Genomic DNA, 17707 nt, shown 5'->3' with positions numbered 1-17707 from the left:
AACCCACACCAGAGTCTCTGTCCAGAGGACTCAAGCTCCAGCAGTAGCTACAACATAAAGGGTTTTTACACAAGAAAAATAAAATGAATTAAGTATAAAAAAAAGAATTATGTTGTTTCATAACTACTACTTTGAAGATAATGACACAGTGTGTTTATTATTATTCATTTACTTAATTTTGAACGCAGGGTTTTATAATGAAATAAAAAACAACGCAAGTTCTGTAGTTCATTTTACCTGTTTCTTTTTCCTGATTGCTCGCACAAATATTCTGTCCCGTCAGAGGTCAAAGCAGCCTGGCAAAAGGCAAAGCGGGTCACCTGACATCAGGTTGAGAAAGACTGGTGGTATTTCATCAACTTCCTCCACTGCAACCATCCGGCCTAGGTTAGAAACCACTCATATTCTTCTCCTTTTAGACGTATGAAGGGCTCCTTCAAGAACTGAGTTATTAAACATCATAGTGAGAAATTCTATGAGTACATACAGTCAGGAAAAAAAGGTGGTTTTTTTTGTTTTTCAGTACTAGGGATTGAACTCAAGACCCTGTGCCTGCCAGGCAAGCACTTATTATAGTGAGTTATCTCCCCGGCCCCAAAAATGTAACTTTTTAAGGACTTCCCATTTATATCTATCTATCTATCTATCTATCTATCTATCTATCTATCTATCTATTCTGATTCTTAATTTTCATATCATGTATTTTAATGTCTGAATAAACAATGAAATAGAACTTGAGCTCATATTCATATATTTTAGCTTCTATTTCATTACTGAATTTCATCAAACCAATTAACCTTTGTATGTCTTTAGTTTTACCCATTCTGAAACAGACATATCTTGCCAGTAGCAACATGCTTTTAGGTGGGACACCTGGGGAAAACATGCCACAAGTGTACAGACCCAGAACCGTCCCTGTGAATTCCAGTTCTAGAAGATCCTCTACTTGCTCTTGTCCTACATTTGGCCCATCTCTGCAAGGAATGCTCTCATCCATTTATTTCCAGAAAAGGAGTACCTACTTCTTTTTGAGGTCCCTAATGACTGGATACTGAGCTGTTCCTCAGTTGATGGGCATTTGGGTTGTTACCAAGATTTAGCTATGACAAATTGTGCTGCTATAAACATGGGTGCACATATATTGCTACAGTATGTTTTCAGTTCTAATACCCAGGAAGGAAATATCTGGGTTGAATGGGACCTCTAATCCTAGGTTTTGAATGATCTCCACACTGATTTCCACAGTGGTTGTACCAGTCTACACTGTTGCCAAGTGCAGAAAAAGGTTCATTTTCCCCATAGCTCCTCCAACATGTTATTGTTTGACTTCTTGATGATAGCCATATTTTCTGGGGTGAGGTAACTGCACTCATATTAAAACTCCATTGAACTGAGCATGGTGATACATGCCCACCATCCCATTTCTTGGGAGGCTATGAAAGTAGAATGGTTGCAAGATCATGGCCAGCCTGGACTACAAGTCTCTGGACTACAAGAGCTCCTTTCTCAAAAAAGAAAAAAAAAAAAAAAAAGAAAGAAAATTATATTAAGACAATTTGTTCAAAGAGAAACCCAAACAATTTAAGAAACTGGAAAAAAATGTTCTTAAAGTAAAAACATTCAAACAAATACAAATTAATCCAAGAGGATAGGAGTTTTTAACCTAATTATTCAAAATATGAAAACAGTAATTAACAATGGAAAGGGTACAATTTTGTACATTGTAAGCTCCCATATATGTTGGTTATACTATCTGGACAATTTGAAAATATTTCATAATCTTTAATATAGGCATGCATATCTTTCTAATAGTATCCCTTCTAGCAACCTAGAATAATACTATGATGCTAAACAGGTCTAAAGAATATTTTAAAGTTTTATTTATACAGCTAGACTTGTGGCAGGTGTGCACTGATGGGCTGTAATGTTCTTGAGCCTAACAAAAATATTTCTCTGCATTTTTTATGTATTTCAAACAGCAGCTTAAGCATAGTACTGTTTTGAGTTCAGGTTGCAAATACACTTAGCTTTTAAGTATAGCATGAACAAAATGATTTTGGTTAACTCCCTGGAGGCAGAATGATTTAATTTATTAAATTTCTTACTGTGAGAAAACATTTTGGTTAAAAATTAGTCATTTTTACCCAAATCAAACTCATTAATATTTTTTTGAGAGTACTAAAATAACACAAAGACAAATTTAAGGTTGTGTACACAAGTTTATACACATACACCTACACTTGCCTGACCGCTCATGTTTTTTTAATATAAATGATTTTAGGACTAAAAATCATCTGAGAATCTGGAATGACATAAAAGACTGGTACTGAGGAAGGGATAAAGAGGCTAACACAATATAAAAATTCCCATCATTGGTCACATGTTGGGTAGTTGCAGTTACTGTACATTTATTCACTACAGACAACAACCTGAGATTAATGAATGCTACCAACTCAAGATAACAAGCTAAAGCCTTATCTTACTCTTCTTGTATTCCTGGACATAAAAATAGGATATAATACCAAGCTATGATTTAAAACAAAAAACATTAAGTCAGCCCTGCATCCAAACTACATAACATGAATGTCAAAGGAAACTGCATCCAGATGCCTGAGTATTCTGTAATTTACAATCACTTGGGGAGACAGTGGGAAAAATGGGTAAATGATTTCACTTTCACTTTGTCTTTTCTGCCATTGTACCAAAGATTATATGAATATATATATATATATATATATATATATATATAATTTCTTTTGGTACACTTATTAAAGACAATTAAATTGAAACATGTAGCTAAGGATGAACAGAACTGAAATGCACTACATAACCTTAAAGCCAATACTCTCAACTGTGTTTCCAACACAGCGTTTTAAGCAAAATAAGAATCTATTAAAGCACTATTTTTAATACCTTACTATCAAACAAAGTATGTGTCTGGTAATAACAGGTTGGCTTAGTAAATTTTTATATCTCCATGTATATGTAATTTCATGCTACTACAAAAAAATTTTAAAAGTAAATAATATAAGGAAGTATTTCTAGTATGACAGAAAAGCAAATATGGAATTGTATATAATTAAAAGTAGTTAGGAAAAAGTATTTCACACATAGGAATGAAAAGCAGTAGATCAGTTATAACCATTGTTTGAGATCATCTTTAAAAATGTTTTCATTTTACAAATCCCCAGGGATTATGAAATTACTGTAAAAATTAAATCAGAGATGAAAAGTGTTTAAATTAGCAAATACAAATGAGGATTTTCTTTCTATGCAAACTATTATATTTTAGCCCTAGAAAGTTGTGATGGGAACTGAATCCTTTTTTTAGAAAATATTATTTTTTTTAAATTGTGGGTGGTTTCAAATTTTTCCTTCCATGCACTTGTCCATGTTTGGCATGGAAAAATACCTGAAAGAAGAGCTCCACATCTTTTAGATTACTGTAGTGCAAAGACTCAGAGAATGGTAACAAATTCTACACTGATGTCAAACCTCTTCTATTTACCTGAATCTCTGATGTTAATCTCTAGACATCTAAGACAAGATTATCCAAGAAACACAAAATACAAATTCATTAAATTCAGATCATCTTTGCAAAGAACGCAAGATACGATAGGCTTATATTACCCTTTATGCTTAAATGAGTTTATATTTATCTCATTTATCTGCTCAGAAATAAAAAGAAGGTAAACAAGCATGAAGCAAGACTAAAAAATATCAGGTAAATAAGTACATGAAATTCATCCAGTTTGTATAAATGTTCTAAATCCTACCTCACACATACGTGGAGTAGCTATGGTAAGACCATCTTTGTATTTTTCAAAAGCAGGGTGCATTTCCAAACAATTTCATCACTGCCATATTTTATTACAAATCATCCTTAAAAAACCAACCAGTAGTAAATTCACTTAAGAATTATCCAACTATTTACTGTGGCTAAATGACTTGCACAAGCTGAGAGCAAGGTATTTAAGTGAAAGGGCAGAACCATCCCCAAACTGTCATATGTCTTGGGATATCTGTACTAATTAACAATTAGCAAATACAATACACATTTTTCTGGTATTGTTAAACATTCCCACATGACCCTTTCATTATAAATATTAACATTTTTAAAGTCTTAATGTGGCTGCTACTATAGCCATGTTTTAATACCAGAAAGAAGTTCAAATATTATTTAGGAATTTCACAAAGATTGAAATCTAGTGTACTTAAAGGAGTTAATCCTTGGGAGGCAGAACCAGTGTAAAATGGGAGGTAAAGCTTTCCAGAAAAGGTAAGAGTGGTGAGGAGAGGGTGGGCACAGCAGAGAGAGTGGTAGGGAATTTAAGTCAGGAAAGAAGGGAAAGTGCAGTTAGAGCTTCATCCATGATCTTCATCTGTATAAATCAAGCCTGAAGTTGACACATAATTCCGTGCGGTTCCCCTGAGAAGTGGCCCTTGGGGCTTAATTATTGATGAAGAGATTTTTCTTCAAAGTGGCCTAGTCAAGAGTGCCTCAAGGGGACATTCATAACCACTCATAATATCAATTTCCAAGCACCTGGGAGGTAAGGACACAGATTGTCTTTTTAATTATTCCAATAGAAGTAGAGGCTAGCAAAAATGCTATTATATACTCAAGCTGAAATTCTCAGCTCAATGGCTCTGTTTCTTGGAATTATAACTATTTGAACTTACAAAAAGTTTGCTATCTAAATCATTTAAAATTTCAGAAGATATCTTTTAGCCTTTCTTGGTGCAAAACTGGCTGACCTCTACCTCACTTCGTCCCAGGACTTGAAGTTATTATTATGAAACAAATAGGTTGTTTAGGGGTGCTTTAAAATTTAGGAAAAATACTTCCTTGATACTCATATGTTTTCTTAGAGAAAAATTAAGTTTCCTACAGTTAGTACACAAAGACATTAGAGTTTAATTTGATGGGGCTTTTTTATTTTAGAAAAAGAATCATATCCCATTAAAATTTCAAGGAGAATGAAAAAACAAAACTAATTTTTCTCCTCACACATTAACTTTTATCTAGTCTCACAAACACTCAGAAACACTAAGGAATCAATCCATACGTATACTACAGTGAAAAAGTAAGAGATGGAGCCAGGGATATAGCTCAGTGCCATTAGTGCATGCCTGGCAAGTGCAAGGTTCCAAGTTCAATCATCAGTACCCAAAAAAAAAAAAAAAAAAAAAAAAAAACTAAGGAATGGAGGTCAGCACTAGATTTAACTCTTATTCTCATATTTAATACATATTTAGACCTCTGTATTAACAAAGCATATGCCATATACTTCCTTGATGTCCCTTAATTCTTATACCAGCTGTCTGGCAATACACAGAAAGTAAGGAAAGTATTTTTCATCTAGCTGCAGTAGTATCCACCAGCTATCTATGAGGCTAAGGCAGGGTGAAAGCAGGGGGATACCAAGTTCGAAGCAAGCTTAGGCAACACGCAACCCTGTCTCTAAATATTAAAAATTTAAAAATAGAAATAAAATGAAATGGAACTTTTAAATTTTATCTAAATTCAAGAAATTCCTCCACCCTACCTCTAATATTGAAAAATGGAAATCAATAATTGTTATAATGCATATTTGAAATATTTATGAGTCTATCATATTTTCTTCATAGTTCTCTTAAATTCATTAATTCTTCCCTGACTCACAGATTCTGGCAACTATTGATAGTTTTCAATATTGCTAGTTAGTTTTTGGACCCAAATGAATTCCACTCAATTGACATTTATGCAGCACACATGATATAGGTAACAATATTAAAATGAGTACTGCCTTTAAAAAACCCTATAACTTATGTGAGAGATGATACTAAAGCAATTTTATACATATGACTCCAACTACATATGAAATAAATGAGATTAGACCTAGTCTGCAAACTTGTAAATGAGAGTCCAGGAAAAAGTCATAACCAAAGTTACACAAATAGCAGAGTCAGGATTTGAAACCAGGTCTATTATGATGCAGTTTTTCTATACTAACTATTAAATAAAGCTTGATTGTGCAAAATACAAGATAAATAACTTCATATAATGGTTTTAGATTTTTACACCAATAAATCCATATTGATCTTCAAATCAAAGTTTAAAGTTAGATGTTGAGTTAAATGAAGATATTTCATACCTATTAGTATAACATTTTGCTTGAGCAATGAAACTAGTAATAATTATAAACCACAGGAAATAGATAATGTTGTAAGAGTTATAACTGATTCTACATGTCGTGATGTTTGAAGAGCACAAAAATTTAACCTCTGATCTGCTATGGAGAATTATGAGGAAGTGAAATACAAATGATAAATGTGTCACATATTAAATTCAAAGTCCTGACTCTAAACAAATTACTATAGCCCAAAATACTATATTAAATATTCAAACTAAAAAGTATTCTAACTAAGATGGGATATAAATAAAAATAACATTTGCCTTTGCCATTGTAAAACAGTCTCTATTGCATATTTTTCATTGAGTCCACACAGCTACAAGGCAGAAAAATAAATTGGCCAGTCCTACTTTCTAGCTTCCTCTTCACCTATATTGATATAAAACATCTCAAAATATTACCTTAGCCATAATATTTTATGACAGGCAGGGATATAGCTCAGCAGCATAAGTGCTTACCTGGCAAGTGCAAGGTCCTGAGTTCAATTCTTTATACATAATAATAATAATAATAATAATAATAATAACAACAACAACAATAATATTTTATTACAATCTATTCCATTCCTATTGCCTTTTCATCTTAGCTTCTCAAATCTTGTGATAGAAATTTTTCATGTTCATCACATACTTTAATTTACTGAAATGTCTAGTTTTCAGCCTCTTTGCTATTGCCTGTTTATACAGTTTGATAAAATGCCATACTCAGTTAAAGAATAACTGCTTAAAAGACCATTCAATATCACAGCATTATGCTAAGATGGCATTCTTAATAATTCTGTAATATTAATATTCAGCATTCAAATTTGGAGTTTTTTACGCAGAATATAAGAAAGAGGATACTAAATTTTACTACAAGCAATTCATCAACACTATCTGCGATCATTAAGACTAAACAGACCCAATCTAAATATCTCCCTAGTGACAATTTTATCATTAGTCATTAACTCATAGTTTCTAATTAAATTACCAAAATTAATCCTCTAAAATACTATGAGAGATGGGCTTTTAAAAAGTTGTACTGGAAAATATATGAACATGTTCAATTAGAGAAATGTGTAGTACCTGGTCATACAAAAGGCTATGAATGGGATCATGATTCTTCAAATCAGCTAATGAAATGCATTTTTTGCTGATCAGATAAACTCCTTTAAAAGGAGAAGCATTATAAATTCAAATTGGTTCTACACAAAACAACTCAAAATTGAGAAAACAATGACATATTCAGAAACTAAAACTCACAAAACAGCTTTAAAAAACTAGTGTGTTACAAAACACTTAATAAGACTGGATTTCCACAAGACCTGTGGTGCCCAGTCGGTGAAACCCAAAAGAAAGGACTCGCACTCTCACTGAAACATTAATTGATTTAAATAAATAACCCATAACTCCTACAGAGTTAAACTCTTATTCTTTCCTTTAGATCCTTGACCATCTTCACTCCTCAGGGACAAAACAGTTAAGTTTAAGGAATTTCTCGAATATTTCTATATCTCTTTCCATTTATAACCATACCTTTCATAATTTAAATTTTCTCTCTCTCTTTTTTTTTTTTTTTTTTTTTTTTTTTTTTTTGAGGAACTGGGGATTGAACTCAGGCCCTTGTGCTTGCCAGGGAAGAGCTTATTCTACTGAGCCGTCCCCTCAATCTTCTCTTATAATTTACTTTATTCAAGTCATTTCCATTATGCTCTCATTTTCAAAATTAACCATTTTAGCTCATTCTCTTAAATAAAAGTACAGTAAGCTCTCAAGTATCTTCTGAAAAAAAAGTCATAAGTCCATATTCAGGAGCCATTCCTTTTCTTTTCTTTCTTTTTTTTTTTTTTTTTTTTTTTTTTTTTTTTTTTTTTTTGTATGTTTTAGGGAAGGGTCTATAGGATGTTTAGGGTCTCACTACTAGATGGGACTCAAAGTGATCTGCCTGTTTACAGCCTCCCAAGAGCTGGGATTACAGGTGCACGCCACCACACTCAGTCTCAATTGCCCTGTCAGGGCGCCCCAGGGACTGGGCCAGCACAGCAGGCCTGGGAATCAAACCCCAGGCCGCTATGCCTACTTGCAGGTGCTTTAATATGCTGAGCTATTTGGCTGGCCCTCAGGAGCCATTTCTAATTGACTCAAAATGCATTTGATTATGGGGACAATCAACTAGACTTCTCTTTTCATTCAAGGCAAATCTGAACTATGTTTCTAATATCTTAACATTCATTAAGTAGTCAATACTTCTGTATATGATGGTGAAGGCAGTAGAGCAGCAACTCACTGCCAAAATTTCTAGATTTCAAATAATTAAGCACTTGCTATAGATGTATGCTTTTTAACTACATAGTTTCATAGTCTAATCTCTATTATCCTTGTTGGTGAAAGGGATTTAAGTTACTGAACAAAGGTGAACTTTTGAAAATCATTCTTACTTGCTTTTAAATGTGAAAGTATTGACACTGTATTTGCTAGCAAGTCAATTTAAGTGAAGAAGTACTGAGAAGCTACTGCTGAGCTCACAGAAAATAACCAGTGTTCAATACTCATCTTCTCTGACATGCTCCCAGAAGAACTGCACTCAAAATTCATCCTTGATAAAGTTATAATACGTCCAACACAATAAGACCACAAGAAAACTAACTTTTAAAATATACAGATCCTGTTAACAAATTTTAACTAATTTTTGATAGTAAATGATTGCCCTGAGAATATAATATTTTTTCTTGATCTGTATATTTTTAACATGCTTGTCCTTTTTCTTAAAAAGAATCGGTCACTTTGTGACATTTGTGCATTATCTTCACTATCATTGTTTTCATTACTTAACAGATTACGCAAGGACAGTTTAGACAAAATAGATAGCATGCCCAAAATCACACAGTTAAAAAGGGATGAGGCCATACCCCAACCCCAGCTAGCTGGCTCCTAAAGTCAGGCTCTGAGCAACACTTAGTCTGGGGGGAAAAAGGACTTGACTTTTCATGTAATTTCTATAATTACTACACTATAAGAATTTTTCATTATATGCACTAATATATTTAACAAAAAGTACTGCCTATGTTTGGCTATCCTGCAGCCCAGGATATTTCTGAAGTTTAGTGAGTTAAATTTACTCCGTGTTTCCAGCCCTTCACAACATGATGTGATAGAGAATTGAGTCTAGATTTTAAGAAAGAGAACACAAAGCAACTCTGTATATACTTCAATAACTTTTGTCTCCAGAAACAAAGCTGCATACTTCTGGCTACTTCACTGAAAACTGAGGCTCTGTTCATAGTTCTCAGGGACAATGAAATCACAATTACAATGAATTGTCACCATCATGGTATGTTCTTTTCCCATTATCATATACTTAATCGATATATTATCACATTTATTAACCATTTCATATCAATAATTTTTAGAACATTGCTTGCTTCTCCATGTATTTGAGGCTAAAACAAGCAAAAATAGATAAAGATCTATACAACACTTTTCATGAATCTGTCAAAAGAAAGCATTTTAATTTGATAGAAAACTGAACCTCATAACTCATGCAGATTCTTTAACACAAAAACAAACGTTGGCAAATCAATACAATGAACTGACCCAACCGGGCTTGAGTGTATTCCCCTAGGCTTAATGTATTTTTCTTCACTGCACAATATTTTAGTGATTCATTTCATGGGATTTAGCTTATGAATCATAAGTATTACTTTGAAAGTAAAGTAGTGCATGTGATGAAAGATATAACTGATTAAAGTGTGCTGTAAATATGAACAACAAAAGAGCTGAAGGAGTTTGAAAACCAGTTTTACACAATAAGGCAGATGCTCCAGAAGGGCATAAAATAAGAACAAGCTGAGAATGGTGATAGTGCAAAGATTACACTCCTTTTTTTTTTTTTTTTTTTTTTTTTTTTTTTCTGTACCAGGGATTGAACTCAGGACCCTGAGCCTGCCAGGCAAGCACCTATTCTACTGAGCTATTTCCCCAGCCCTGGATTACACTTCTTAAAAGTTCCTGGTTAAAACAACACGAGCTGGACATTTAACATCACCCATACTCTGACAATGATTTGAAATCAGTACTGCCTGAATGCTATAAAAAGTTTGCTATTTTGGTAAAACAAAACAAAAGAAACATCTGGTTAAAGGAAAATCACAAGAACCAGAAGAACTATAATCAAAATCAAAGATGATATATTTACTTTGTACAAACATGAATATTTCAATAAATCAATCATATTAATATCAAAAAGTAAACTACAGGAGAAGTGTCAAGTAAACTAATTATAGAGGCCCACATGACAATCTTTCACTTTTTTTTTTTTTTTTTTTTTTTTTTTTTCCCAGTACCGCGGATTGAACTCAGGATTCTGCACTTTCCAGCCAGGCACTTATTCTACTGAGCTATCTCCCTGGCCCCGCTTTTGTTATTAAAATTGATTTTCAAAGAAAATTATGGAGTCTGGAGAAAAACTACAACACTACTGTCCTTCCCCTAAGAGAGTACAACGTCTCTTTGATCAAAAATGGAAGAAAACTGTGATTTAAAAAAAAATCTACTTTGCAAACAGGTGGCTTTAAACTCGCATTTAAGCCTGTCAAATAACTGAGAAAGTTTTGTTACTAACAGAGAGAGAGAGACAGAGAGAGAGAGAGAGAGAGAGAGAGAGAGAGAGAGAGACAGACAGACAGACAGACAGAGAGACAGACAGAGAGACAGAGAAGCAAATCCTCTACCAGAGAAAGAAACATAAAGGAAAAAAACAAACAAAAAAACTCAAAAGTAGTTTGGCTTAGTGCAGAAGTGCTGACTTTGGGTAGTTACGTCTAAAATCACCGTTTATGATTAAATTCTTTCACGGCAATCATTAAAGTACTAGGAAGAACGTAAAGAGCCATGTCATTTCAGAAAGGACCTTATTCAGGGAAAGGCTGATGATATTTTTACACAAGCGATGTGCAAGAGGTGAGAGGAAGCCAGTCCGCTTGCATCTCTGCGGAGGAGCTGCATGTTTTACAATCCAATACTTTTACTCCATTCTCCCCTCGGTTAAATTATTTCATAAACAGTACTGCGTCTGGCGGGGAGCACCACAGCTGACACACTCCTCTCTATTCCCACACCTTCGCAAACTGCAGGACTGCGCCGCTGGGGCGGGCGGTGGCGCACACTGGTCCCCTAAAGACCCCGGACGGCCTCGAAGTCCGGGGCGGGGCAGGGTGGGGCGGGGCCGGGCGCGCCCCTCCCCCACGGCCGGGCTGCGCTCCTCTCTTCCCCTCAGACCTGGCCACGGCCCTCTGACGCGCACAGCCGGGTCCCGCGAAGGGCGCCCCCGCCCCCCAGGGCGCGGGGCCGACCGAGGCAAAGTTTCCCGCGTCTCCCACTCCGCGGCGCGGCCAGCGTGGACCCTCCCGCCCGGAGCCGACTCGGTCGATACCTCGATGTCCGGCGCGTCCTTGCTAAGCACGGGGGCCATGGCTGTGACTACAGGCCGGCGTCTCCTAGGGCAATCCCTCAGGCTCCTCAGGCTCAACCCGACAACACCGAAGTGACAGGTTGCGGGAGCGCGGGAGGAGATTCTGTGGGAAGCGAGGGCCGGGCGCGGGGGCGGGGGCTTCTGGGGGCGTGGAGGGGCGGGGTTAGAGGCCACGCCCCTGGGCGGAGCCTTGAGGTAGCCCCTGAGGCCGGGCTCACTCGGGTCGGGTCCCGCGCCTGTTTCTCTTTCTCAGGTGAAAGAGAGCGCTCTCCCCAGACAACGTCCCTTGCCCTCAGCTGCCTCGTGCAGGCTGGACTAATGAAAGAGGGCCAGGCGTGTGGGGTCGCCAGGATTCAAGGGAAAAACAGTAGGCACTAAAGTAACACAGTAGCCTTTATTTTCTCCCGCGCGAACAGCGTGAGCTGCAGAAAGGATGTCACACGGGCCGCTGGAACTCGTCAAGGGTGCAGAAGTTTCTCTGGCCTGTTCGCACGGGGCGGGCAGGGTTGGGGGGCCGGAGGATTCCGGGACGCGGTGTTTTGAGAGTGGACAAGAAGCGGGACGCGGGAAGAGGGCGAGGCCGGGGTCCGGGACCAGCAGCTGCGCACAGTAAGTGCGGCCGGCGGGGACACGGTGGAGGCTGTGCTCTGCAGGAGAGGCCGTTCACGAGCTTAAAAAGAAAAAAGAAAGCCCTGATATTATAAAAGATGGGACTTGTAAAATAGTGCTTTATGTTTTGCGCTGCAGGTTGCTGCAAACGGTACAGTGATTTCGTCTAGAGGTCTTTCCAAAGTAGAAAACGTTCACCTCATCCCTGAAGACATTTGTGCTCCAAGCCCTCACCCCTTTTCTGCCTCATCTTCCTCTGCTCTCCATTCACGCTTTCTACTCCTGTGAAGGCACTGATGGCGCTTCCTCCTCTCCGCGCTGCACGGCCACCTTGGAGTCAAAATTTCCCCTATCTTCTATTACTTCATTCGTGGCTCTTACTAACTCGGACTTACAAAGCATCTTCAGCGTGCCCTCCCTTCATTAGGCTCTTGGGATATGGTTTGTAAGAACTTGCAACAGTGTCACTGAGACAAGAAGCAAAGAAATGACGGGGAAAAATACCTGACTAACAGTTCAAAGCAGAACATTATTATGTGAATCTAATATGGTAAATAGATAGTTTTAAATAGTCTTGATTTTTTTCCTCACACCCTCATGTGATATTTCTCCAAGTTCTAAGGAGTCAACCTTCTGAAAAAGAAAAAGTCTGTAGTCACTCCTCATTACTGAATTTCACTGTGCCCATCATGATCTGAGAAACTGAAGTTCAACTTCTGTTTTTGTTTCCTGTTTACATCTGACTTTGGAACATTACTTCCTGAAATTTGACCTGGTGTAACTGGAAATTCATACACAGATATTGTGACACTTGGTGGAACAGGGAAACTAAAGTTCAGAAAATGAACTGCTTACTGCATTTAACAAGCTCAGGGTTTACCCTGTTTATTCAGTCACCAAGTGTTCTTAATCTTTTACATATCCTTCCCAGGCTAGGCACTGAGTATCTAGTAGGGAGTCAAATCAGAGAGTACCTTCTCTTCCTATAGCTTGTATTCTGAACAGGTGAAATATATTAAAACAGTTGATGTTCAAATAAATATATAGCCAAAAGGTGACACATATATCAAGAAAAAAATACAGTTTTACAAACTAGAACACAGCTAAGAGGGTTCTAATTTTTTGTTGGTGGTAGGATGGGTCAGAGAAGATGTTTCAGAATCAAAAGGTGAGTGGAGGGGAGTGTGAGGTGAAGGACAGTGTGCAAAAGGAAAGACAGGTTTGGAAGATGAGATTATTTTGGGGTTGGGGCATGAGTCAGGGCAAAAGGAGTCTTAAAGAAGGCTGAAGAGGAATGTTAGGCAGGTTATTCCAAGGTCACTAAGGAGCTATGTTTGTACTGCAATGAGTCTTTGAATGATTTATACTCTGTGTGTGTGTGTGTGTGTGTGTGTGTGTGCTGAATATGTTTTAAATCTCGAGTTGGAGAGATAAAAATTATTTACATATATAATATATATGCTATGTATGACTATAATATATATGATTCCTTTTCCAGTTAACTCTGTAAGTTTCAATATTTCATTTCCTAACTTCCAAAGATACAGATTTGTGTGTTCTTTCAGGTTACACTCTAATATAAATCTTATCAGTTAGCAATTAATACCCTATTTTACGTGTATAAACATCTAAGGTATTCCTGAGACTCATATACTGTTTTTCTACATTTGCTTTCTGTGATTATTATTCTCCTAAACCACCACAGAGGTTTAAGTCCAAAATATGCTGTCATTCTCATGGTAAAAGGTTAATGAGCAACAGTCAATAACAAAATATAAAATTCAAATGCTATTTTACCATACCTCAGCTTTACCAAACAGATGTGTCCTGTTCTGAGCTATTTAATTAAGGCATCTAATCACATTGCTCACATGCCACACCTATGTTCAGTGATCAGTGATTGAATCTAATAATATTTTAAATCCATTTAAATTCCACATTAAACACAGTTGTACCTGTAAATAATCCAAGCTGTTTAAAGCTTATTGCAAATTCATTCACACCACACTTTTTAAAAGTTGTAAATTATGATGGCATTTGTCAAGCTGTCCCTCCATCTGGAACCACAGTCAAATATCAGGTGTTCCACATTAATTTTTTGTAGTCTTTGGTAATATAGCTCATCTCTCAATGTAATAGTTTACAGTACATGAATGAATATTATTATTACCATACTTGGAAGTAAAGTTTATGAATCATCTTTAATTTTACATCTGAGAAATTATTCAATGTCTAGAAGCACAGAAGAAATTCAGATTATGATATACTTTTGTTTTCCCATCATGATCTAGCATTGGGTAACTTCTTTGAACATACTTTGAAAGTTGATTTTCTCTCTTTTTAAAAATGTATTTAGGACAGGGTCTACATGGTGTCACTATATAGATCAGACTCGTAATGATTCTCCTGTTTTCAGCCTCCCAAATTCTGGGATTATAGGCGCGTGACACTACACCCAGTCTCAAATGCCATCTCAGTGCACCCCTGTGATGCAGACAGCAGGGCTCACAAGGGATTTAACCCCAGTTCTAGTGTCTGCCTAAGTAGGCGCGTTAGTCCCCTGAGCTATCTGGCTGGCTTGGAAGTTGATTTTCTACAACAAAAAACGATGTCAGTTGGTTACAAGACAAATTATTTCCTTCATTTGATTTTCTAAAGTCAAATATTCCTATATAACTGATTAGAAGGATAATGACCAAAGAGAATTTGGGTACAAATACTTCCAATATTCTTACTCAAAAAGACCATAAGTACATATTACTTACTTTGTTGCAATAAATTAGGAAGATTACCCTACATATAATCATATATCATGTAAAATCATAAAAAACACAGATAATGTAGAACTATAAATAATTTAAATAACTTACTCAATAATTATTTATTAAGAATTCTTATTTTAGGCACTGTTATATGCTTCAGAAATATATCAGTGGAAAATAAAGGCCTTATCCAATAATTTTTAGCTCCAATATATCTTTAGTTACTCACTCAATACGCTATATTACCACTTAATGGTTTTGAGTAGGTGGTTTGATGAATGGAATTATTGCAACAGTCAAATGTCAAAGTGTATCAGTGGTATTTTGTAAACTGAAAAGCTCCATAATGTAAGTTAAATATTAAAATTAAAGATATAATTCTCCAGTTCTCATACTTGGAAAAATGCAATTGATGCATGATTACTCTTGAATAATAAGAACAATTCTGTGTAAAATGCAATGTCAGTGAAACATTTATAGCTTTATAAACTTAGTGAAGGGAATAAAATCTTCCAGAAAGATAATTCCCTGAAAGCATTTCCGTTGTATTTTCCAGGTCTTTTTCTTGCTTTTCTTATTTGTTCTCTTACCTTCAGAGACTTCTATAAATCCAGCAGTCAATATTTAAAGCAGTTTTTTAAATTTTCTTCCTGGAATGTCTGTTTTAAATTTTCAAACTCATTTGCATTTGTGATTGAGACAAAACCTTGCCAAAAATGATTTCTTCCTCCCTTTGGTCATCTCTAGTGGATTTGCCTCACTGAGTTGCATCTTCTTCCCTACCCACACAACCCATTTAATCTGGAGGTATTGGTGTCCTCAGGTACTGGAAGTGTTGATGGTGGACTGTTTTGTTCTAAAACCCTCAAAATCTGTCTCCAGCTAAAGACAGCCATGCCTCCAAAATTCATGCCTCTTCATAGGGTAACAGATATCCCTTGATTAGTTGATGGAAGTGTAGTGCTGGCCTTTGCCTTAATTCGAGACATCCTTGTTGGATTATCCAAAATGCTGAGGTCCTTTGAGGGGCAAACAAGATAACTGTTGTGCCTTCAATGGAACTCAACATCTCCCTCCGTCCATCCTTCTTTATCTTTTGCCTGCATCCCTAGTCCTCATCCAGCATTCATTAGTAATAAACTTTTCTTCATGTACTTTTCTGTTTTTAAAGTCAGTCTCCCAGACAACCTAAACTCTGTTATTGCCACCATATTTTATTTAAGGGGTTTAATGTACTACATGTAAAATGTGTTTGATTATCCTCACAGTTGTTCATAAAATTGAGTCATATAAAAATTTCTTCATTTGTTTTTGTGTTTTGAGACATTTCCATAGTCACTGATTTTCCCCATCACAAGTTATTGTGTGCCTAACATACATTAGGAAAAGCAAAAGCCACTAGCTACCATGGTAAGCAAATTAAAAGGAAACTCAATGCTCAGGCAGCTAGATAAGTTATGAAGATGCATATGTGCCAAGTAATCTCATACCAAGCATGATATTTATGATCAGTAACAAAATTAAGGAAAATGGAGTTGTTATAGTAGAGCTACCTGGGAATTCACTGAAGTAGTCCTTGAAATAATAACCTAGCTGCTGATCTACAGAACAAAAAGAGAATTAAAAATATTAAAGCAAAGAGTGTGAGCTGCAAAGGCCTCAGCCCCAGAGATACCCTGACAAAAGACATTGGTGGCTAGAGTTCAGACAATTAAGAGGAGAGTGACCCATGGTAAAGCTAGAGAGAATGGCATATAGTGTTTCACCTTCAGATAAGTTTTCAAAACTCTATACTCTGATAAATGATAAATAGAAAGTGATTTTAAAAGCAAACAAATCTCATGCCAAAAACATGCTTCAGAGTATCACTTTAATTGCAAAGCATATATAATTACACATGCATATACTCAATTGGTTGAATGTTACGGCATCAGCAAAGGCAAATAATTTCTGAGCACTGGTTAAATCATTAATTCCACATACTAGCATGGGTAATAATCCAAATTATCATTAAAAACCAAAATAGTGAATTTGTACTATATACTAATACTACTGTTACTTAGTATGTTCTAATACTTAGAAAGTAGATCTCTTTTTTAATCAGAGGCAGACAAGACCTATGCCCAGAAGTATTTCTGTCTCTCAATGACTTTCTGTTTTCCAGTATAAATCTATAATCATCCATTTTTAACCATGTGAATGGTGAATGCAATGATGTTCTTTAAATTATTTTCATGATATCCACCAGCTCTAGACTAAAATCTTTTATGACTGTGAGTAAATCTTAACTTTAAATTCTCTGTAATATTACATAGTACATAATAGGGATTTTATATATATATATATATATATATGACTAATTACTTCTCTGTTAAAATTCTATTGCAGATGAGTATTCATTATTGCTCTAAACAGGACAGAGAGTACAAAGCATAAGTGAAAAGATTTCTGTATAAATAGATAAAGGGCAATATACAATAAAGTAATACAAACAGTTGATGAAAATGTAAAAATTGAATCTAACTAACAAAGCCCCGAAATTATTACAATTGTTTTCACATGTCATCTGCAAAAATTGTTTTAGGATTGATCAAGATGTCGGGAAGTAAACAGACTAATAAAATTTATGATGATTATGAACTTAGTACAATGATAAGTGAGCAGTTCAGAATACATTGGGGTATGAATCCAGTCCACTGCCAGGAATGCCAT

The 17707-nt window shown here is 35.9% G+C and overlaps 1 protein-coding gene across 3 annotated transcripts in view; it reads right to left on the bottom strand.

Moving 5' to 3' along the window:
• Positions 1-11742, bottom strand: part of Dpyd (dihydropyrimidine dehydrogenase) — a 978184-nt gene extending 966442 nt beyond the window's left edge. For all 3 annotated transcript variants that reach the window (XM_023720254.1, XM_023720255.1, XM_023720256.1), the window contains exon 1: positions 11586-11742. In XM_023720254.1, the coding sequence (XP_023576022.1) occupies positions 11586-11624 (39 nt within the window). In that variant the 5' untranslated portion in view covers positions 11625-11742. The remainder of the gene's footprint in view (positions 1-11585) is intronic.
• Positions 11743-17707: the final 5965 nt, after the last annotated feature.

Source organism: Octodon degus, unplaced genomic scaffold (genome assembly GCF_000260255.1).
Source record: "Octodon degus isolate 3935 unplaced genomic scaffold, OctDeg1.0 scaffold00074, whole genome shotgun sequence".
Taxonomy (NCBI): Eukaryota; Metazoa; Chordata; class Mammalia; order Rodentia; family Octodontidae; genus Octodon; species Octodon degus.
This window is presented reverse-complemented; position numbering and strand designations above follow the sequence as displayed.